The sequence below is a fragment of the Eubalaena glacialis genome, chromosome 7, assembly GCF_028564815.1.
Source record: "Eubalaena glacialis isolate mEubGla1 chromosome 7, mEubGla1.1.hap2.+ XY, whole genome shotgun sequence".
NCBI classification, from domain to species: Eukaryota; Metazoa; Chordata; class Mammalia; order Artiodactyla; family Balaenidae; genus Eubalaena; species Eubalaena glacialis.
In genome coordinates this window covers 33,988,784-34,012,363 of record NC_083722.1, presented here as the reverse complement: position 1 = coordinate 34,012,363, position 23,580 = coordinate 33,988,784, and the positions used below count along the sequence as shown (strand labels likewise).

The 23,580-nt window shown below is 58.5% G+C and overlaps 1 protein-coding gene across 2 annotated transcripts in view; it reads left to right on the top strand.

The window, feature by feature from the left end:
- FOXP4 (forkhead box P4) overlaps nt 1-17,892 on the top strand; it is a 51,347-nt gene extending 33,455 nt beyond the window's left edge. Inside the window, exons 4-17 of one of the 2 annotated variants that reach the window (XM_061196248.1) lie at nt 3,271-3,393; nt 3,949-4,035; nt 5,623-5,770; nt 5,915-6,125; nt 6,392-6,496; nt 7,255-7,342; nt 8,409-8,492; nt 8,643-8,814; nt 8,895-8,971; nt 9,771-9,872; nt 13,310-13,431; nt 14,844-14,910; nt 15,306-15,475; nt 15,929-17,892. In XM_061196248.1, the coding sequence (XP_061052231.1) occupies nt 3,271-3,393; nt 3,949-4,035; nt 5,623-5,770; nt 5,915-6,125; nt 6,392-6,496; nt 7,255-7,342; nt 8,409-8,492; nt 8,643-8,814; nt 8,895-8,971; nt 9,771-9,872; nt 13,310-13,431; nt 14,844-14,910; nt 15,306-15,475; nt 15,929-16,076 (1,704 nt within the window). In that variant the 3' untranslated portion in view covers nt 16,077-17,892. Of the gene's footprint in view, nt 1-3,270; nt 3,394-3,948; nt 4,036-5,622; nt 5,771-5,914; nt 6,126-6,391; nt 6,497-7,254; nt 7,343-8,408; nt 8,493-8,606; nt 8,815-8,894; nt 8,972-9,770; nt 9,873-13,309; nt 13,432-14,843; nt 14,911-15,305; nt 15,476-15,928 lie in introns of both variants that reach the window. The other variant, XM_061196247.1, reaches the window with a different exon arrangement.
- The last annotated feature ends 5,688 nt before the right edge of the window (nt 17,893-23,580 follow it).

Here is a 23,580-nt window from a genome sequence, read left to right as displayed (position 1 = left end):
AGGATGGTGAGGATAAAACGAGATGATTTTGTAAATCACCTAGTGTCTGCCCCACGGTGATTTACATGGTGGTTGGAGGGCTCCAGGCCTGAGCAGGGTCCCTGAGGGAGGGGCTGGAGGCAGCTGTCGGGCATTTTGCCCGGGGCTCACACTGCCAGGGCTTTTGTAAGCATTTAGCTGCCCTGGCCGCCCTCCAGATGGTGACTCACGGGCCTCGCTGGGCTGACTAGCTGACGGTGCCCATCCTGACACATCCCAGCCTGGTGAGGGGTCAGTGGGGACACCAGGGGAGCTCCAGCTCAGTCCTCAGAACCCCCAAGGGGTGTGAGGGGAAGGGATGGGCTCAGCCAGCTCAGGAGATAGCAGGCAGCTGCCACCTCACTGACCTTTCTTGACCCCGCTGGGCCACCTTCAAGACAAGTACACACAAGGTAATCCATCCAGAGATTACTGCAGCCGCCTCTCCAGCCAGCAGCTCAACCAACTGGCAGGAACAGCAGGGGCCGGGGAGGCCTTCCAAGGTCATTTCTTCCATTCCCCTGCCTCCAAGTAGGAAAGCCCCAAGGAAGGAAATACCACATCCTTTCCTGCAGGCCACTCGCAGTGACTCACACCCCTGGTGCCTGGAAAGACCTCCTGGGTGTCTAGGCTCAGTCTCCTCGGCTGGGGGCCCTGTCCATCTCCTCTAGTTCAGTTCTCACAGCCATGAGCATGGGAGGCCCAGAGCTTTTGCCCAAAGTGACCCTTGCCACGTAATGCCCCTGGGGCCGGAATGTTGGGGCCCTGGCGTGCCTAAGGTGCACTCGTGGAGGAGGGGAGGGAAAGAAGGGAAAAGGAAAATCCAGAATGTTTTAAAAAGTAATTTTCTTTACATTTGTGTAGAATTTCATGGCCATACAAATCACTTTCACTTACTCCTTCCCCCACTGTCCCTCTAGGCCTTGGTTTTCTCATCTCTAAAATGGTGACGATGATGGTACCTTCCTCCCAGGGCTGCTGTGAGGATTCAGGGAGATAATACACATAAAGGGCTTAGCCAAGCACCTGGCACGCCTGGCACGTAATCAGCCGCCAACAACATCATCTTGAGTAGTCGTGTGAAGCGGGGAGGGCAGGTGTGCCAAAGCCCAGTTAGCAGATGCAGAAAGTGAGGCTTGGCGATTTCAAAGGATAGTCAATGTCAGGGACAAGAACCTGGGCCATCTGACTCAGAAATCCAGGGCTCTGAGCTCCACCATGTTGGGGGCCCCCATGTCAAAGGACAGGTATGCAGCTGCCTCGGGAGCATCCAGCAAAGGATACAGGCTGGCTCTGCAAGGGGGGGCTGGATCTGGGCCATGGCCTGCCCCTCCGAGAGTGGGGACCAGAACAGCCCTGCAGCCTGGCTCTCCCGAGCCTCCCCAGGAGACAGTTGTAAAGAGAGAGATTGGCCTTTGGGATCTCTAGCCTCATCGAACCCTTGAGCTCCCTTGGATGGTTCCATTTCCACACACTCTCCTAACCCTTCTCAAGACCTGCTCTGGGCGGGGCGGGGGGGTAGGCGGTGTGGGACGTGGGAACAGCGGGAACTGCAGAGCACACAGACCTGGGCATGAATCCCAACCCTGCCGCTTAAGGCTCCTCGTTAGAGGCCCCTCAGAGCCTTCATTCACACGGTGCGGCCGTGGCTAAAAAGCTAGGTGCCCCTTCCAGGGATGTTTGCACAGAGATGGCTGCAGTAAAGGAGGGGAGCCCAGGGCTGGGGCTCAGCCACTAGTGAAGGGGGGGCAAGAAGAGGTGGGGGCAGTGAGACTTACCGATGTCCCTGGAGCCACTGCACTTCCCCCGTTGCTCCTCTGCCTGGGGATGCCCTCACTGGTGGCTTGAGGCTGAGCCTTGCCCCTGCCAGGGATCCTGAATGGAACCAACTCCTCCTCTTCTGCCCCGCCTGTGGGGCTGGGGGAAGGTGAAAGGGCCCAGGAATCCGCTGGGGACATAACCTGTGCTGTCCTGACCAGGACAAGTCTCTGCAAGACACTCCCCCTGGACTGGCCCACCAGCACCCCTCCCTCCCTGCCCCAAGGTTGATCTGCCAGGAAGGTAACTCAACTCGGGGAGCACACACTTAGTGAGTGCCTGCCATGTGCCAGCTCTGCTAGGGCTGGGGAGTGAGATGGGAGATTAGAGACTTGTGCACATGGGGCTTGAAGAGTGATGGGGGTGGCCGATTGCCCTGTGAGGACACCTGTCCTGCTAAAACAGGGCATCAAGACAGTGTTGCAACTTGGACTACCCAGGCTATGACTGCACAGGCTAGGGGTTTCAGGGGAGGTGGGAACTGGGAAAAGAATGATGATACTGCTTTTCCCTGAACCTTTTGCATGTAGCTAGATTCTCTGGGCCTCCTATAGAGGCCTCACCCAGGACAGGGGGCAGAAAGCTGCCCTACTATGAGAATCCTGCAAATTCCAGCTGGAAGGAGGCATCTCTGTTTTATGGTTGAGGAAACTGACACCCCAGAGACAGCCAGTGAATGGCTGGAGGTCACTTGGCAAGTTCATTGCAGAGCGAGGAGGAGCAGCCTGCCTCTCCCCGCGTCTCTGCATGGTGTCCTTTCCACCCCACTTGGACCTAGTTAGGTGATTACACGTACACATTCACACAGGGTGGCCCTCATGGTGCTCCCTGGGCGTCAGCTCCCGGTCACCGTGTGTGCCGTCTAGACAGGTGTGCTGGAGTACGTGACACGCGTGTGAGAGGGGCCAAAGTCCAGGTCCTCGTGCCATGTGGGCTACATTTTGAAACCTTCCCATGGCTGCAGGCTGCCCTCCTGGCCAGGCCCACCTTGTGGATCGTGTTCTCAGAACAGACTGAGCAGGAGTCGGCAGTGGCTAGGTGCTGCCCCTCCCCATCACTGGGGGAGAAACCCTGCAAAGCATGGATTCTACTAACCAGTGTCACTGGGGTCTAATCTTCCTGCACCAAAGACAGCACATCCTGCAATAATGTCCAACCGTCTGCAGGCTCTGTTCTAAGTATTAACTCATTAGCCCTCGTGATGACCTTAAGAGGCAGGCACTATCGCTACTTGCATTTCAGAGACAAGAAAACCAAGAACAAGGGAGGTGAGTCACTTGTCCAGAGACGCACAGCTAGCAGGTGGCAGAGCCAGAATGTGAACCCAGGCAGCTCACTGCGGAGCCTCTCTGCCCTGCTGTGGGCAGGGACTTGGGCGCGGACCCTTCCCGGGGTGGGGCAGAGGTGAGGGGCTGACGGGGCCGAATCTCACAGGTGCCCGTGTCGGTGGCCATGATGTCGCCGCAGATGCTCACCCCCCAGCAGATGCAGCAGATCCTGTCGCCCCCACAGCTGCAGGCCTTGCTCCAGCAGCAGCAGGCGCTCATGCTGCAGCAGGTGAGTCTGGCCCCGGGGCCGCCGGAAGGGCAGGGAGAGGAGGGCGAGGTGTTCCAGGCACTGGCCTCCCCCGCTCCCACCCTGTTTACTACCAACATCACCAAAGGCCAAAGCAGTGGCAGAAACCAGAGAGACCGCTCAGGCCGGACTGACCTGCATTCCTCCAGGACGGCTGGGGAGGGGTCAGAGGTCAGGCCTCTCCCACAGCAGACTCCCACACACCCCCATACGCCCTCACAGCGCCCCACCTGTATCTCCAAACCCCAGGGAAGGACAAAGAACATCCTGGCACTTCATCCTCACCCACCAAGGGAGGGGGAGGGCTCGGCGCTGTGCGGGGAGGCTCCCCTCTCCCCTCTCCGTTCCCTCTCCGTTCCCTCTCCGTCCAGGTTCTGCTCTGGGGCTCTGCTCTGGGAGAGCCTCTCTCGGAGCAGACATCTCCCTGCTGGACCATCTGTTTCACGGCAGCCCAGTCACGAGAGGGCTGGCCGTTGCTTTGGGGTCAGCAGTCCCCCGCCTGCGCTAACCCACTCCCACCCTGCTGTCGACCCCCAGCTGCAGGAATATTACAAGAAGCAGCAAGAGCAACTCCACTTACAACTCCTCACGCAACAGCAGGCTGGGAAGCAGCAACCCAAAGAGGTAAGGGGCTCGGGCAGGGCCGGATGTGCCCCTCAAAGGACCCCCGCCCCTCACCTGCAGTGCCAGCCATCTCCTAGCCAGGGGCTGGGAGTCCCAAAGTGGTCAGGACAGGATGGCCTTGTGGGGATAGTAGAAAAACCAGGAAAGGCTGGGGGATGGGATGGGGGGGATGGAGGCCCACATTCCACCACCTCCCCTCAACCCCATTCAGTCTTCCTCTCCTTGCCTTGTGTTGTTGGATTAGGAGAGCAGAGGGGCTGAGCCCTGTGTTACCTGAGCACATACGCGTAGACGGGTATGTGAGTGTCGGATGGTCCGCACTCATGACCGGCTGCCTCGTGGTCATGCCCTCTTCCTGCCTGCTTGTCTGTTAGTGACCCAGCACCTCAGCCCTCTAGCCTGGTCCTGAGAATCTTTCAGTCCCCCCCTTCAGCCCTGCCCCAACTTCTGTTGCTTCTTGTAACATCCTGCCCTGCCTCTCCAGAGAACTCCACAGCCTGCACCCCCTGCCCCATCTGGGCCACAGTGCCTTCTGCGCTTCCATACCAGGCCCTGCAGTGGCCCCCACCCCATGTCCCAGACACGCACTTCTCTCCTGCTGGCCAAACCACAGCCAAGTTCGAGTTGCCTCTTCCCAGGAGGCTGCCCTGCTGACGCCCAGTCATTCCCTCCCGCCCTCAGCCTCCCCCTCAGAGGTCTCGTATTTGCTGCCTTCTCTGCATTGTCTCTAGGCTGAATAGCCAGCCCACCACCCCACCTCCAGGGCAGGTGGGCCGAGCCATCCCTGCCTCCAGAGCGCCCAGGACATGCTTGGCTCCTGGGGCTCAGAAAAGGCTTGCTGACAGGCTGACTCGTCAGTGCTTGTGTGAAGTACTGAATCTGGGGGTGGGGGGGGGTCGGGGGGAGCGGGGCCAGAGCAGGAGAGAGGGAGCCACTAAGAGCAGAGTGAGCAAGTGCGGGCAGGCGGCGGGCACCTGGGCAGCAGCGATGCGACTGTTCCCTAGCCTGGGCCCTGATGACCTGTCGATGCTCATCTTTTAAAGTCCCGTCAGACGCCTTGATTCTCTGTATCTAAGAAGCAAGAGAGGAGAGGAGCTGGAGGGGAGAAGGCCCTCTCCTCAGAGCGGAAGGGGGACACCCCGGGCATGTGGGAAGGGTGCCCGCCAGGCGGGAGTAGCCCCTGGAGTATGACAGGCTCATCCATCATTGTGATGAGAGCCGCGCCCCCCCCCCCCCCCCCCCCCGCAGGCGAGCACAGCTGTGGTGCGGGAGCCGAAGCAGCCGAAGCAGCGGAAGGAGGGAGGCGGGAGCGGGGAGGGCGTCGTGCTGCGTGTCTGGGTCTGGCCGTGTGTGTTTGCGCGCGTGCGTGCGTGCGTGCATGCGTGTGTGCGTGCGTGTTTCCTGCGAGGAGGCATGCAGCCCTATGGAAGCTGGGCCGGGAGCAGGGAGGCTGCAGCTGCGGACACCACCACGACAGCTCCGGGGGCCGACAGGCCCTGGGAGGGGGTGGCCGCAGGGTGGGGGCCAGATGGCACGCCTGAGGCTGATGGCACCCCTCTCTGCCCGCCCCCTCGGGCCCCCCACCAGGCCCTGGGGAACAAGCAGCTGGCCTTCCAGCAACAGCTCCTGCAAATGCAACAGCTGCAGCAACAGCACCTGCTCAACCTGCAGAGACAGGGGCTGGTCAGCCTGCAGCCCAGCCAAGCCTCGGGGCCCCTCCAGACCCTCCCGCAAGGTGAGTGCCCACCCCCCAGCCAGCCCCAGCCCCACGCCCTCGCTGTCCCCGAGGGCTGGCAGCCCCTGCTCCCGGGCGTGAGGTGGGGGCCCCATGCGTTCCTGAGCCCCCGCCAGCCTCCCCTCTCTCTCCCTCCCATCGCAGCCGTGTGCCCGACGGACCTGCCCCAGCTGTGGAAGGGCGAGGGTGCCCCCGGGCAGCCCGCCGAGGACAGCATCAAGCAGGAGGGGCTGGACCTCACCGGCACGGCCACCACCGCTACCTCGTTCGCCGCCCCCCCCAAAGTCTCACCCCCCCTCTCCCACCACACCCTGCCCAACGGACAGCCCACTGTGCTCACACCTCGGAGAGACAGGTATGGGGCTCCGGCTGGGAGGAGGTGCTGTATACCTGTCCGGGGACTGGCCTTGACCCTGAGGGCTGGTGGAGGCTGGGGTGGGGTTGTGGAGCTCAGGAACCGGCAGGTTTGCCTCTCCCGGGGCACGCACAACTGTGCCTGGCCTCTGGGGAACCTGTATTAGGGACAGAAACGTCATTAGTAGGGGAGCTGGGGCTGGGCAGGACCCAGGGCTGCCGGGGTCTTCAGGGTCGCTGAACACCATCTCCCTCCTGCCCTCCCAGCTCCTCCCACGAGGAGACGCCCGGCTCCCACCCGCTCTACGGACACGGAGAGTGCAAGTGGCCAGGCTGTGAGACCCTGTGTGAAGACCTGGGCCAGTTTATCAAGTAGGTGTCAGCCCCACTCTCCTTTGCCCCCCAGCCTGCCTCCACTAACAGGGCCCCTCATCCCCCAGCCTGCCACCTAGCTTGCCAATTCTTGCGCCTTTAGCCACCAGCTGTCCTGCCATCCTCACCCCAGGGGGGGGCCTCATTCCTTCACTGCCCCCCATCAACTCCCCGGTCACTCCTACCCCGTCTGCGGTCTGTATTTCCTGAGCCAGCAGCCTCCCCACCCCGACCCCAGGCTGCTGAGCCCAGCAGGTTGGGGGTGTGAGGAGAAGGAGCGGACTTCCCCCACCGCCCTCCCCGGCTTCCCCCAGCCCCAGCCCCGGAGAGCGACGGCCTAGTGACAGCCTTCGGGCCTGGCGGACAGGCGGCTGGCAGCAGGCGGCCAGCTGCCATAGCCATGCCAGGCTCTGTCACTGACTGATTAACTCCGCTGTCTCCCAGACCCTTGCAGCATCAGGGTCAAACAAATTGTTTTCACGCTTCGTCAGAGGTTTACTTAATTAGTTCATTTGCAGTTAGATCTCTCTGTAGCTGGGGTTTTAGCAAAGACATCAAAGGAGGCTGACGAGAAGGCGGCTTCCTCCGTTGCCCCGTTTTTGTTTTTGTTTTTTCCCCCATCCCTTTCCCTTCTTTGTATCTCTTGGTCTGTCTGCTTTCCAGGGTGTGGGCAGCATTAGAGGGTAGGATGGGGAGGGTGGTGACAGCAGGAGAACCAGGGCCAACTTTCTCTTCTCCGCCCCCTCCTCCCCCGGAAGACACCTCAACACAGAGCACGCCCTGGACGACCGGAGCACAGCCCAGTGCCGTGTGCAGATGCAGGTGGTGCAGCAGCTGGAGATCCAGGTGTGGCCTCAGGCTGCGGGAGAGGGGCGTGGGGGGCTCCCACCCCTGCCTCACCCACAGCACTGACTTTCCAGGAGGGATTTAGGGGCTCTCATGGAAGGGTCATCTAATGCTTTCTGGGTCCTCGTTACCATGGTTGTAAGGTGAGGGCAGCCAGATTCTGAGGGGGAAACCAGGGTTGGGGGGGGGTCTCTCTGCTGCGAGGTCCTGAAGAGACTCATACTAATGCAAACAACAAAAATGGTATGAATAGCTAACATACTGAGCCCTTACCTTGTGCTATACTAAATACCTATGTGACTCAAGGGGTCCTCTGAACAACCTTATATGGTTGGTAGGTACTATTATTATGCCCAATTTACAGATACAGAAAACAGAGGCATAGAGAGGTGAAGTAACTTGCCTCTGATCACTCAGCCAGTGGGTGGCAGAGCTGGGATTGGAACCAGGGCAGTCTGGCTCCGGAGTCTCCACTCTACAGCACGGAATACTCAGGAGGCTACTCAGGACAGTCCATCAGGCAGCCAATCAATATTTACCCATTTCCCTCTGGCACCTAGCAGAGCTCCCTGCATGAGAGGGTGGTTGTAAAAGATCTATTGAATTTATGAATAGGGGTGAATGAATCATTCATCCATCCCTGCATCTCCATTCAGTGTGTGAGGGCACTCTCACACACAAGTGCCACTGAACTTGGGTGTTGTTCAGCCACAGCCTCTGCTCTTGATGGGGAGGAAAGGCGTGTGCTGTTGGGAAGAAGGCCCCCCAGAGTGCAGCGGCTGTGTGGGGGTCTAGGCTGGGGACACACAGTCTGGAGAAGCGGGGAGGGCTTCATGGAGCAGGCAGCCCCCAGTCCTGGCTTTGCGGGTGTGAGGGGCCAGCGGGGCAGGGAAAAGCCGAGGTCTTCCAGGAGCAAGGGACGGAGGGAGCTGGGCTGCCAAGGGCGGGGGCGCGTGGTGGTGACAGGGGCTTGGTATGTGGGGGAGGAGGAGGAGGGCCCGGCTGCCCCCACCGCCCCCTTTCCGCCACCAGGCACAACCCCTGCTCACCTCCCACCTCTCCACAGCTCGCCAAGGAGAGCGAGCGGCTGCAGGCCATGATGGCCCATCTGCACATGCGGCCCTCGGAGCCCAAGCCCTTCAGCCAGCCAGTGAGTGACTCTCCCCTCCCTGCGGCCCTCCAAGAACCGCCCCCCCGCTACCCCCCCACCCTGGACCCCTCATCCTTTCGGCACTGGTCTCAGCATCCTCCCCGTTGCTCACAGCTGAACCCAGTCCCCGGCTCCTCCTCATTCTCCAAGGTGACCGTCTCCGCAGCCGACTCATTCCCAGATGGTCTCGTACACCCCCCCACCTCGGCCGCTGCCCCTGTCACCCCCCTACGGCCCCCTGGCCTCGGCTCTGCCTCCCTGCACAGTGGGGGGCCCACCCGGCGGAGGAGCAGCGACAAGTTCTGCTCCCCCATCTCCTCAGGTAAGGGCCGTGGGGAGGGGCGTCTTTCCCCAAGCTGGACCCCCCTTCTGGCTACCTCAGCCTCTGCCTGTCTCCCCCAGAGCTGGCCCAGAATCACGAGTTCTACAAGAACGCCGACGTCCGGCCCCCCTTCACCTACGCCTCCCTCATCCGCCAGGTGAGCGCGGGAAGGTAGACGGATTGGGGTGGGGCGGGCGCGGGGAGGCACACAGTCTGCACCCCTCCCTCAGGGTCCTGGGACCAGAGAACGTAACTTTCCATCTCACACTTGTCCTCTCCCACTCACACCTGCGTTTTCCTTCTCAGCCAGACGGCCCCTCATATGGGCTTCGGCTGAGCCACCCTGCTGGTCACTCAGACCTGTCTGTGGGAGCACACACACTGTTGATGCTACTTACACCCCCTGTGTCATCCATACCCTCATTTCCACGTACGCACACTCCCATGAGACTATTTTCTGATAGACTTATGGTCACTTGTAGTCTGTCTCCTTTTCGTCTCTCAGATGCACACACACACACACACACACACACACACACACACATCCACACATCCACACGCCATCTCATGTTTAGGGTGCCCTTTACAAAAACCAGGATAAATTCCAAACAGCCCCCACCCCCGGACCTCTTTCTCCCAAGAATACTGCTTTCCTTCCCAGTCTAGGGCAGGGACCCTTGGAGCCATTTTCCCTCCAGCAGAAGTTCATGTGCTCCTCGCACAAGTGCATGGCCCTCGGGGCTCGTGTTCGCTTTAGCCTCTGGCTGGGCTGTAACCAGCCTGCCCCTCTCGGGACCATCGAGCACTCCCAGTCTTGTCCACATGCTTCCGCAGCGGTTCTCCTCTGCTCTCAGATGAGTTAGGGGCCAGGCTGAGGGGAGCTGGGGCAGAGCACACAGGCCTGTGGCCCTTGCAGACCCAGACTGAGGGTCCCTGTACTTCTTCCTTGTCCACAGGCCATCCTGGAAACCCCCGACAGGCAGCTGACCCTGAATGAGATCTATAACTGGTTCACCAGGATGTTCGCCTATTTCCGGAGAAACACGGCCACCTGGAAGGTGAGGCATGCCCGTTCCTCCTTGCCAGGGCCCCAGGCAGCCTTGGACATCTCCAGATCCCTTTGAGACCAAGGATGCCTAACAGTTAGTCCCCTCGGGGAGGCAGTTCTATAGAAGTGGCCCCACGCCCCAGGCTGGGCCCTGGGCCCCTCCATCTCCACCTCCACTTCTCTGGAGCGCTCCCCCCATGGGCCCAAAAACCCCAGCCCCCTGAAGTAGGGCCTGCAGGAGTCGGTAGTGCCTGAGCCTGGTGGGGAGCCCTGGGTTACATTCACAGGAGACCCTCAGGGTTCAGAGTCCTCGGCTAAAGGTGCACGCTCTGAAGCCCAGGATGGGTGGAGGGAGGGGGCTCGCAGGCCTGGACACGGGGGTGGACCGAGACCCTGGACTGTAATACACTGGGGCACAAACACAGACGCTCACACTCTCCCCAGCTCTGCCATCAGTAGCAGGAAGATAATTGTCTTCATCCAATTAGTCATTTTAACACCTTCAGCCATAAGAGTTTTCCTGGGGGATCAGAAACAGACAAGGGAGGGAACCTAGGAAAATGGGACACAAGAGTTGTGGGCTGGGACACTAAGCCATTTGTTTTTCTAGAGCCAGCATGGGGGGTATGAGTCTGTCTGTCTGTCTGATGGGTGAGAATATTAGGTTCTGTGCAGCAGGGTGGGAGGGGGTGCGGGGAAGGAGAAGGGAGTGTCGGTGCCCTGTGGGAAAGGATGGACACCCGGGAAGGAGTCCCCCACATCTCAGGACCTGAGTTGGATCCCTGGCTCTTGAGTCCCTCTGCTGGCCAGTGCAGAAGCTGCAGTTAAACAGCCTACCTCCCCGATCCCACCAGGTTTCAACAAGTGTCACTAGGGCCCCCTCCCTACCAGTGACCAGGACAAGGTGGGGTCTGTACAGGGCCCAGCCTTCTCTGCCTTCTCTGTGCTAAGTGCAGCAGGAGAGACTGCTCCGTGACCTTCTGTATCCCCGTGCCCAATTCCCAAAGCTTGGCAAAGAGGCTGCAAGGCTGGGACAGCTGCTGTGATTGGCTGCGAGTGATGTCATTTCCTGCCAACCACAGTCCTGCCCTCTCTCTGAGCCAGCAGGGCCTTCTTGGAGCCACCTGGTTCAGTCTCCAACCTGCAGGCCAGTTTGGATACCAGGTTTCGTAAATGATAAGAGTCCTGTACAAACTTTAGGGATCATTACAATTGTTATGTAATGTTTACTTTAATATTGTATATTAACCCTCTACCTTTAGGGGAGTCAATGTGGAGCCTCACTGCCCTAGACAACCTCCTCCTTGGGGGCAGAGTGCCTCTCATCCACCTACCCTCCTTTCTTGTTCTCTCTGAACTGCATCACCCTCTGCAATCTCTACTTCTCTCCTTCCTTGAGGTCGGAAGGAGCTGGTTTAGGTGACTTTCTTAAACCCCTCGATGACCATCATGAAGCCACCTCTCCTGTAGCCCAGCCCCCTTGGGCCTACATACCACCTTCGACTGGTGGCCCAGCCTTGGTCATCTCAGCGGCGTGTCTCCCTCCCAGGTCTTCACCTCCATCTCCCCTCCCCTAGTCTAGGTCCCAGCAAGAAGCCAGCTCATTGAGTGACCTTCCCATTTAGCTGTGCTCTGCTGCTGCTTCTGCCACTGGGGGCACTGCCTGCGTCCTCCCTGTGGCCCAGCAGAATCCACCTCAGCTTGCGGTCCACTCTGACCTTCAGGATTTTTTGCCGTCAAGCTTCCATTCACGTCACTTGGGAAATGCACCCTGTCTACTCCCAACTCTATTTCCTTTCCACCCCCACTTCCGACCCGTTTATCTGCCCCTTGAGGTCCCTCCTCTTCTCCTCAACTATTTCAGCTTCCTTTCCTTCCTCCTCCTTTACTCTCTTGGGCCCCCACCCTGGGATGCTGTCCACTTCAGACCAGGGCAGAAGGGTTGGGAGCCGGCGTGGGCCAGGCCAGCTGCCGTTCATCCGGGGACAGAGCTGCCATCTGCCAAGCTGATGGTCCTCGCCAGCCCTCCCCCTGTGTCCGTCCCCTCCCAGGGCCCATGTTGTGGGCCTGTCCTTTTGTTTACGCAGCCCCTGCCAGACCCCTTAAATTGCCGTTAATGTTTCAGCGTAACGAATTAGTCTCTCATCACGAATCAGGCTTCGAAATGAGGGAAAAAAGCCCCAGTGAGGCCATCCTCGGAAATTGGGGTCATTCTCATTTGCAAAGCGGAGGATCGGAGCCCTGTAATGCGGGCAAATTTATTCCAAGGCAGGAGCCCCGGCGTGATTAGGCCCTTTGTAATTATCGCTCCAAGAGATTCCACTCCAGCCGCCCGCCTCCCTCGTGGATTAGCAAGCGAGTCGGAAAAATACACAGGATTTAATTAGAGGCAAATTAAAATTGGTAATGAAATCGGGCCAGTTGCAAGTGGCAAGAGTTGGAAGGGAGAAAGGGAGAGGGGATCTCCAGGGGCATGGGCTGCCTGCCCAGCCTGCTTTCTTCCCCGTTTAGAAATGTAAAGAGACAAGGATAGAGATGAGGTGCGGGAGGCTGAGGGGGGACAGGTAACAGGGACAGGGACGGCTTGGGGCTGTGAAGTTGAGAGAGGAGAGCGTGGGGACAGGAGCGAGGCACATGGCGGGCGGTGGTGGGGTGGATCAGGGCCCTAGCCCAGGTTCCCGGGGTGGGGGGGCGGATTGGGCCAAGCACCCGTGCCCCCACCCAAGTGTCCTACAAACAGGATGACCTCAATTCCTGAAGTTATCCTGCTGGGAGGAGGTGGGACCGACAAGGTGACTTTTCCCTCCTCTTCTTGCTGTACAGCCACTAAACCCAGGCTCTCCTTTCTCTCAGCTTCCTTATGTTAACAAGTATGTATTAGGCCTCTACTGTATACCTCATGCTCTCAATAAGCCGTCTGTTCTGAGCCACAGCCCAAAGTCAAGGCTCCCACGCTCCAAGGTGGTCAAGGAAGGTTGCAGTGAGGCTTCCTGAGTTATTCCCAAAACTTTTAAAGGCTTAATGGGAACTCTGTGTGCACCTGAGGTAAGGTGTCCCAGGCTCGCTGAGGTGCCAGGACCTGAGTGTGGTCTCGTGCCGCTCAGAAGCCCTAACAGCTACATGCATCTGACTAATGATGACGAGAAAACAGATTATTGCTAACGAGGTATCATTCACTTGGTAGACAGAGTTTTCCAAAACGTGGCAGGGAGAAGGGAACAGAGAATACAACGGGCTGGCGGTGGTGAGGATGCCGGAGCCCCTGGCTCCAAGGGCCGAGAGGGGTCTTCCCTCGGCTCCGGCTGCATCTTCTCCTGCCCGGCCCTCCCCTTGCTTGTTGCTGGGGAAGGTGGGACCAGGTGGGACTTGAGGACCCTCCTGCCTGTGCTCCCCCGAGTGGAGGAGGGGCCACCTCTGAGCATCTGCTTCTTGTCACTGCGCCCCCAGAATGCAGTGCGACACAACCTCAGCCTGCACAAGTGCTTCGTGCGCGTGGAGAACGTCAAGGGCGCCGTGTGGACTGTGGACGAGCGGGAGTACCAGAAGCGGAGACCACCAAAGATGACGGGGTACGTGGGCCCACACCCCCCCATACCTCTCCAGGGTACCTCTCTGCCCCGGATCCTTCCCACTGTGGGGTTGGGGGGGTCGGAGAAAAGAGACGAAGGAGCCCAGGAGAGCCTGGAATCTGGAAGTGACAGATGATTAGGAAGAGGACATTTCTGCCTTCTGCTTCTGACTGAGGGAAGGAGCTGAGGGGAACCTGGCACCAGAGAGAGGCAGAAGCCCAAAGTAGCCCCGGCTGGAGCTGGGGCATGGGCAGATGGCAGCCAGTGTGGCTGTTGGTGAGGGGGCTGCCATCCCCAGGGCCACTCTCCCCCATCTTATTGCAGGATGAGCCAGTCTGTGAGATCTACAGGCCCCACCTCTTCATTTTACAGGGAGAGGAGGCCCAGAGAGGACAAGGGGCTGGAGGGTGGTCACACAGCAGATTCCTGGCAGAGCTGGGTCTCTGACCTCTACCACGCAGCACTTCCAGTGGAAACTGAGGAACCTGGGGGAGGGTTCCTCTTTCAGCTTCCCTTCCAGCGCCACCACCTCCCCACTCCGAGCACCCCACGTGGGCTTGCCTGCGCATCTTGGGCCTCTGAAGCAAGTTAGATGGCTCTCTGTGGGTGCCTGTGCCCCTCAAAGATTCCTTCACCCCAGACAAGAGCCTCTCTACCCTCAGGCAGCTGTGGGTGCTGGGGCAGGGTTGGGACCCGAAAAGGAAAGCCATTCCCTTCTGAGTGCCCCCATGTGCCAGTCACAATGCTTGGAATCTTCATGTCCCGTTATCAACTTGGAATCAGAAGACCTGGGCTCGAATTACACCTCTGCTTCTCACCAGCTGTGTGACCTTGGGCCAGTTCCTTAAGCTCTCTGAGACACCCTCTAAACTGGAGATAGTCACTGTGGTAGGATGGCCTTAAGCCATTGCTTTTCCTGACCCAACTCCTGAACACTTCTTTGTGCAGAAAAGCCTTTGGTGTGGAGCATGTGGGGACAGGCTGAGCACACGGCTTACTGGATGTCCCAAAATTCAGGATGGCAAGAAAGTGGATTTTATAGTAGGGGACTATGGAGGTTATCACTCAGACCTTGCCAGACATCGGGAAATCTAGACTGGAGAGAAAATACTGGGCCACCTGACGTGGAGACACACACTGGGAGGGATCTGGGTCCTACTCCTCAGCCCTGAGACCCTGGGCACATTCCAGGGCCCCTAGGAGCCCCGGCAGCTCACCTGTGAAGGGGGCTTTCGGTCCCAGATGTGCCAGGTCAGTGGGAGGATTGAATAAGATGGGGCACAGCCGACTCTGGCCTCCCAGGATAATGAATGGGACAGTCCCTGGCACAGAGCAGGCCCTCAGTTAGGGTCAAGGCCTGAGTGAGGAACAAGTGAATGAATGAAGCAGACGCTGCCTTCTATGTCCTCCAGGAGCCCCACCCTGGTGAAGAACATGATTTCGGGCCTCAGTTATGGAGCACTTAACGCCAGCTACCAGGTAGTGGACTGGTCCCCGCCCAGTGCCCTCCCACCCCCTCACTTTCCCTCCAGCACACTGGTCTGCAGAAGAGACATTCCCCCACCCTCCCTGGCAGAGACGGGGCACAGAGTGGGTAGGTTGGCATAGCCAGTGGTGACCCCTTCCCTGGCTTACAGATCTGGGGTGGCAGCGGGGGCAGGGCGTGGGGGTCCTCTGTCTCCCGGGAAGGGAAGAAGTCAGGCCCACGTTCTCAGGAAAGCTGGGAGGCAGCTCGGCTTCGGAGCTCTGGCCTTGGGAGGGGGTGCCAGAGATCTGCCAGTCCGTGGACACACGGGAGGCTTTCTAGGGCTGGGGAAGGGACAGCACTTGACTGGGTGGAGCCCGCTGACAGGCCCCAACTCTGTGCCCTCCAGGCTGCCCTGGCCGAGAGCAGCTTCCCCCTCCTCAACAGCCCTGGCATGCTGAACCCTGGCTCCGCCAGCAGCCTCCTGCCCCTCAGCCATGACGACGTGGGCGCCCCCATGGAGCCGCTGCCCAGCAACGGCAGCAGCAGCCCCCCTCGCCTCTCCCCACCCCAGTACAGGTGAGCCCATGGCATGGACCCCAGCCCACCGCCGTGCCTCCCGCAAACATCAGGAAGGCAGAATCTTCTCCCCCTGCAGCTGGGATCCCCATCTTGTCGCCTTCAGCACAGCTCTCTTCCCAGGGCAGGTGGCCCCTCTCTTCCTTCTCATTGCTCCCCTCTGCCCCCCCTCCCCCACCCCGTATCCTGTTTATTTCCCTCTCTTCTCCATCCTCTGCCATCTCCCTTCCTCTCTCCTTCCTAACCAAAGGCAATCTCTGTCCATCCCAAGACCTCCTTTCCTTTGAAGGGAGACCAGACCTGAGACGTCAGGCCCCAGCGGCTCAGAGATGAGGGGGTCCTGGGGAGGCAAGCTCTGGACACATCCCTGCGCCCCCAGATCCTGGATGCATTTTGGGCTGGGGCCGGCAGGAGAGGACCTCCAGGGTGCCCACATCATCCCTTCTGTCACAGCCACCAGGTGCAGGTGAAAGAGGAGCCAGCTGAGGCGGAGGAAGACAGGCGGCCGGGACCCCCCCTGGGGCCCCCTAACCCCAGCACCTCGGGGCCTCCAGAAGACAGGGACCTGGAGGAGGAGCTGCCGGGAGAGGAACTGTCCTAAGGGCCTCTAGGGGCAGGCAGGGCAGGGGTGAGACCCCTCCCTCCCGGAAGCCAGGCCCCACCTACCCCGACTCCTCGCCCCGCCCAACCTCAAGGCACTTCCAGGACTCAGATGGGGGGCTGGGCCAGCAACTCCCAAGGTGACCTGACTGACCTACGACGACGCTCGGAGTGGGGGGGCAGGGACCAGCCGCCCCCGAGGGGACACAGAACCCCTGGTCTGGGACCGGCAGAGGACACGGAGGGCCCAGACCCCTCCTCAGACTCCCCCGCCCACATCCGAATCCCGCCTCCCCCGCCCCCCAACCACCAGCAGCAGCAGCAGGGCCCTCCTCCCCCACTAGCTCGCCCCCGCAGGACCCCTCAGTGCCATGGAGACCCGCAGGCGGGGCTGAGCCACCCTCTCACACCCAGGGCCCCCCCATCTTGCTCTGGCAGTACTCTCTGGCCAGAGGACCCCGTTTCCCTAATTTGTGCGCCCTTCCACCTTCTTGTCCTTACTGTGAAGAAGTAGCTCCACCCCCACTCCTGCCCCTGCTCTGGCCTGGGTTGGGGGCAGCTAAAGTCTCAGAGCAGCCCTAGAAAAAACCTGCCCCTCAGCTGTGCCTGATCAAGAGCCACAGCTGGTGAGGGGGGGGGGACAAGTGGAGTGCCCTGGGGGGTTCCATGGGAGCAGGGCTGCCTGGTTCCGGGTCCCCCCCTGGCCGAACTGGGCCTCCACCCCCATTTGCTGGGTGCTGCCCCCCAGGCCAGGGAGCATAGGAAGTGGCCCGGTGCCCACCTCGTCCACAGAGGCCTGTGCCTGGTGCACTCGTGGAGGTGGAGCCGCTGAAGGCGGCCGAGCTACCCTTGAGGCTGGAGTTGGGGCCCCAGGTGGTGCCAGGACTGCGGGAAGCATCTGCCTGTGTCCCAGGGAAAGGCCAGGCTGAAACCAGGCTTGAGGGGCGGGTGGGATGAATATGGTGGCTGCTGTGACCCGACAGGTCACTCCCACCCCAGCCTTCAGGTCCCCCACCGCAGTCTTCCCTCACCCGCCCTCAGCACCCCTTCCCTGTCCCCCCACCCCCCAGTTACACAGATGACCAAAGACCTTTCTTATGCCGGAAGCAAAAACCAAAACTTTTTGTTGGCTTTTTCCTTTGTCGCCTCCCGTACCCCCTGCTCATCCCGCTTCCCATCCCGGCCCCAGGCTGGAAGCCCTCCCCAACTTAAGTTATTGTTTTAAACCAAAGTTTACAGTGTCTGTTGGTGGCCAAGACCCTCTCTCTCCACCCTCCCTCCACCCTACCCTGAGGACCCTGGGACTCAGTAGAGGTTGGCGGCCCTGCTCACCTTCCCTCTGCTCTTGCCCAGCCCGGGGGGAAGGAAAGCAGGCAGAGGGGAGGAGATGGGCAGCCCTCGGCACCCCGCGGGGTTCTCGGCCCCTTGGGCGGTGGGCACGGGAGCCCTCTTCCCAACCCTGGGCTGCTTACTGCGGGCTCTCCAGACCCCTCTCCAGGACCAAGTCCCCCATCACACTGGGAGTGTGGATTCCAGCGAAGGAGCTGGAAAAAAAGTGAGACTCTCCACAGACCCCCTATGGGGGACCCCAACTTAAGGCCAAGGACTGGGTGTATTTGATGCTTATGACACCCCAGGCCAGGCCCCTTTGCTGAGAAGACTCCTTGGACTATTTCCCAAGAAATCCCCCACATAACACCCCTTCACAATCCACCCCTCCCAAGAGGCAGGGGGCCCTCCGCCCCCTCCCCTATGTACTCCCCACCTGTGTTCTGTTTGACCAGCACAGAAATATTAAACGTCCTCTATTCACAGGGCCCTGCGTGTGTCAGCAAGGGGAGGGAGGGCAGGGGCGTGAAAGCACAAAGATGGCTCTGGACAGCTGGGGGCTCCTGAAGGGGCACTTCCTGCAAGTACGGGAGTGGGCTTGAACCCCGCGCACCGGCACCTCCACGTTCATCCCAGCCAGGGCTCTGGCTCCTCTCTGCTCCGCCTGGCCCCCTTTTCCATCCGTCATCTTAGCATTCTCGGAAATTTCAAACCGGGTCTCTCCATCGTTCTCCTGTTTTCTCCCAAAGTCACAGCTCCTTGCCCCGGTTCATTCGTGGGTTTGAAATCCAGGTTCCTGGCCTGGATGTTTTCATCAGGGAGTAGATTTCCTCTAGGGATGGAGAGGGTTCCTCCTGCAGGACCGCATGCCCAGGTGCCCTCTGGGCCCATCACCCGTGTCTTCCTGGGGGCTACCTGGATAGGTGTGTGTGTGTGGCATTGAAATGCTCACCCACCCCTGTGTGCAGTGTCATGGCACTGGTGGGCTCAGGTCGAAAAAAGGGTTATTCTAGCCCATGCAGTCTGGACCCCGACAGCTGGGGGAGGAAAAGGTGCAGGCTGGCACCACCACACCAGCCCACATCAAGTCCTGGCTCCCCATCTGCTGCCCCACCGCAACAGGGGAGCCCCCTCCGCCTTCCTCAGACCCCAGTGCCGTTACTGGGTTATCGACCAGTTCCCTCCTCCCCGCACTGTTCACCTTCCAGACACTCCCTCCTCCAGAGCAGGGCGCAGGAAGGAGTGTGTGTACTTGGCGGAAGTGCAGAGAGAGGGGGGAAGATGTTGAGAAAGCAGCAGAACTGGAATCAGTAACCCCACAAATCACCAAACTGCTGGAACTTTCTGAAAGCCAGGCTTGAGGGAAGTAGAGCAGAAAAGAGCCAGCAGGAGCTGGAGATTGAGTCTCCGCTGACTTATGGGTCTCAGGCCCTTCCTACTCCTTTCAACCATCATCTGTGTCCTTCCGTCTCACTCTCACTACTTTCTGTCCACCCCTGTCCACCCTGCCTCCTCCCCCTGCTCCAATCCTCTGGACATTGTTGTAGAGCCCAGGGTGAATCCCCTCTCCCTCCTTACAGAGAGCATCTCAGGAGGGGTCTGGCCAGGTCAGACCAGGGGAGCTCAGGCTGGGGACTCAGAATCCCCACCCTCTACCCGCCGGCTCGCCCACCAGACGCTATGAACAAGTGGCACTGATAATATAGTAATCTGCCCCACCTCGCCCTCCGTGGAGGCCGCCAGGGTTCTGTACGGTAGAACAAGCTGCATGTAATTGGTGTGGACAACGGCATTCTCTACAACGCAACAAAGCGGTTACCCTCAGTTTCACTGCAGCCGCCGCTTCCCCTCCCCTCCTTCCCCTCGGAACCCACCAGCCTTCTAGAAAATCCAGAGGTGTTGGCTGCCAAACTCCCTACTCCACCCACGGAAGAAGATTTGTTTTCTAGGCTGCTCCTGGGAGCATCCTTCCCACATGGGAGACTCTAAAGGGACAAGGATACACACAGCCTCACTACCAGGACAGTCCTTCCAGTGATCTAACTTCAGTTTCTCCTGCTTCAAACTTGAGTCCTTTTTTTTTGATTCCTCCCCACAGGGATCCGGCAAATGTCTGGTCAGTACATTTGGACATGGGGTAAAGATCTAGCCCAGGTGTTGGCAGAGAAGAAGGTCTTACAATATGAGAAACAGGAGGCTGCTGTGGGCCTCCATCTTCTGAGTACAAACTCAATAATTAATTTCCTTTCTGATCTGACAGACCCCACGCGGGACACTCCTCCCCATCATTACATCGTTACCTTCTAAATAAGAACCACCTCCCACATCCCACCCCCAATCATGTTTTGCTGTCAGGAAGTTCTGCATGCTGTCTAGCTGCTCTCCTTCCTACTGTTCTGTGCATCTGTTGGGGGGCAGGTTGTTAGCTCTGGCTGGCTGCTTGTCCTGGTCTATTTCTGCATTTACCAGGGGAGAGAAAAGCTGTCTTTGGAAACTGTTCTCAGGCTGGTTTTTAAAAAAAATACTCCAAGCCAGGCATTTTGAGGGTGAGAAGGTGGCACTGTGGGCTCTGTATCGGGCAAAAGTCCCCTTCCCCTCACATTCAGAAGGCTCTACTCTCCCCCAACCTTCTATTTAACTTGCCGCCCTTGACCAAGGCCTTCGCCGATGGCCAGCAGAGGGCGCTTCAGACAAAGCCGAGCTTCTGCTCCTCTTTGGACAAACTTGCCCTCCAGGGGAGGATGGGAGGTGGGGGTGTGGGGAGAGGGCGCTCAACTTCCTGTGACAACCACGGCCCTACAACCCCATGTCCCTGAGAGCAGTCTCTAGCCTAGGGCAGAAAAGGGTTCCTCCTGCTGTTTGGGGGCTTCCAGACCCCCTCCAACTTGTGACGTATGAAGCACCCTGAGCAGAAATAGAAGAGAGATGAGAGTGATCTGGAGAGATGACGCCTCTGGAGCCTAGTACACTGCGCACCGCAAAGGGCTCAGTAAAGATTTTTAATGGGTAACAATAATTACTAACATTTAGCGTTCTTATCACATACCCCACACTATTCTAGAAGCCTTATATTTTGTGTAATCCTCACAACAACTCGAGTTAGATACTGTTATTATCCCCATCTGACAGATGAGGAAACTGAGACTCAGGGAATCAGAGGCTAACAGATGAAACATTAAGAATGCGGAATCTGGTTTGCAGTGGGGGAAGGGAAGACAGCGGCTCGGTGCCTGAGTCTCAGCTTTCTAGTGACACTGTACACTTTGGCTTTCCCCCCACCCCTTGTTGGAGACTCCCAAAGGGGAAACTGAGGTACAGAGTGCCTCAGAGCCAGGAATCAGGCCCTGAATTCAGAGTTCCCCAGATGCTGTTCTTCTCTAGGCAGAATGAGGTAAGTTGGGGCTTGGAATGTCACTAAGGGACAGAGGGAACTGGAGAAAGAAGGCTGAAACGCTCTATAAAACTAATCAGGCTGGGAGGGGGGTACTGGGGGGCCTTCTGCTGGAAAACGGAGTGAGTCTGAGCAGTGAAGGCAAAGAGGCCCCTGGGCAGGGGTGGGGGTGGGTGCAGATTCACAAGGTGCGTGCGCGCGCACGCGCACACACACACACACACACACACACACACACACACACACACACACACGTGCTGCTAATTAGCTACGTTTATACCAAGAAGTCCCTTCCATCTTGAAAGCCTGCAATTATCCTGTGGCCAGCCAGGGCAGGGACACATACCACCCGGTAGTCACGGTGACATCCCATCACACAGGCCCAGGTCCCCTCCACGCCTGCGGTCTGCCTCCACCTCAGGTTCAAAAGTTTAGAAAAACAACCCCTCCCAAGAAGGTGGTCACGGTGGCAGCCAAGGCTGAAAGGCCCTCTGTCCTACCCCAGAGGGGCCGAGGAGGGGGTGTGGGGAGGGGGCACTGGCCACCTTTGGGAGATGGGTCGAATTAACAAGGTTGGTACAGGGTGGGGTGGGCATTCTGGAGCTCCTGGCCCTGAGTAGAAGGCTTCTACCCCTGCTAGGGGTCAAGGCCCCTCCTGCTCTCAGACCTGGAACTCAGACTGTCTCCATCGGGCGCTGCCTGGGCTCAGGGGCAGGCCAAGCGCAGGAACACGGGTGGGCAGACACCAGAGACGCACGGGACTCAGCTCTCAGAGAGCTGGTTCTCTGGCTGGGAAACTGACGGTGATCAGCCAAGTGCCGAGGACTGCAGGGGAGGAAACTGAGGGCCTGCAGGGGTTCAGATCCTGCCTCTGCTACTTGCTGACTCTGTGGCCTTGGGAAAACTTCTTGACCTCTCTGAGCTTCAGTTTCCTCGTCTGTAGACCGGGGTGGGGCGATCATCACTGGCTTGTTGAGAAGATTAATTATACAGCATATCAAAACATGTCTAGTGCATATTAGGCCCACAGTACATAATAGCTCTTAACAAAATGTGGTCTTGGATGCCAATTACCATGGGGGTGAGGGGACCGGTGCGCTCCTGGAGGGCTCCCTGGAAGAGAGGCTGCAGCTGGGAGGGGGAAACTTGGGTAGGAAGCGGGGAGAGGAGAAACGTTCTAAGCTTGTAGGTAGACCTAGATGGAGCTTCGGGAAGGTTCATGTGGCAGAAAACAAAGGGCTGAGTGAGGAGAGAGAGGCAGGGGCAGAGAAGCCAGTGGACTGACAGAAACCCGGCCCACCACTGTCATTGCCAACCCACATTTACCTCCTCTGGCACCGGGCTAGGCCCCCGGCACGTGAATTGTGGTGCAGTCTCCTTATCTATAAAGTGGTGATCAGAATCCCTGACTCCTCAGAAGATCGAGGGAGAATTAAATGGAATCGTGGATGTGAAGCATGCATATGGGCCCACGCCTGCTGGTACCCTGTCAGCAGCGATGCTGCTGGTGCTGCTGATGAAGATTCAAACTTGCGGCCCATGTCACCGAGTTTACATCAGAGGGGGACAGTCTGGTACTTCAATAAATACATAAGTGAGCTTGGCAGGGGCGAAATCAGTGATTCCATCACACCATGCTGTGGCCTGCAGAGGTGTTCAGAGCAGGTTTCTCGGAGAAGATACGGCACTGTAGTAGCCTTGAGGGAAAGATAAGGCTCAGCAGGAGAGCCTGGCAAGCGGGGCAACCACCCAGAGAAAGCAGGGGTGGGATGGGTTAGGGCATTTAGGGGAGAGTCAAGAAGGCCAGAGAGGCTGCAGGACTGGGAGATGATACTGGAAAGCCAGTGGGAGTGACTGTTGGAGGGTCCAAAGGCAAGCTGGGAGTCCAGGCTGGGGGCCAGGGGTAGCGCTCAGGAAAGGGTTTAGAGCAGAGGGGAACCGACTGACATCAGGTGTGGGGAGAAAGTAGCTGTGGGGCGAGTGGGCTAAGCTGGGGCTGCGGGGGCCATTAGGTGGCTACTGGGGTTGTCCAGGTGACGGGCGAAGGAGTCCCAAATAGGGAGGTTGCTTTGGAAAATGATAACAGGAAGCTTTTTGAACAACAGAGTAGAAACTGGGACCAGGTGACTGCACAAGAGAAGAGAGGTCCAGAATGACCTCAGCTGAGTGTTATCTGAAATGTCTATTCACGGGACAGGGGGACGTCAAGTGTGGCGCATTTTCACAATGGAATATTAGACTGCAGAGAAAAGGGATACACCAGAGCTACTTGTCATCAGCAGGGTACATTTGAAGGGGAGAAAATGGAAGAAAGATACATAGTGCTGCCATTTACATAATGCTTAAAGCCATGCATATGAAAGTTATATATCATGTAAGGCACATACACATGTAGCAGACATTTAAAGAATTTGTAGGAATGATAAATAACAAATTCAGGATGGTGGCTGCCTCTTTGGGGAAGGGGAGATGCGATGGGGAGGGGTACTTAAGGGGCTTCAAGTATATCGATAATGGTTTATTCTTGAGCCAGCTGGTGGGAACACAGGGGTTCATTCCATTATTCCCTGTACCTTTGTGTGGCTGGAATATTTCATTTAAAAACAAAAGAGGAATGATTCCAAGGTTTGGGTCCTGGGCCAGAGGAAGAAATCTCATGCTTTCAGCCCCTCTGGGCTCAAGACAGAGCCAAGGAAGAGGTTCGATGTTCAACTGGGCCTGTAGGGAGGGGCAGGACAGCCAGCTGGCCCTGTGCAGAGGGGCTGGAGAGATGGACCTTGGTGAA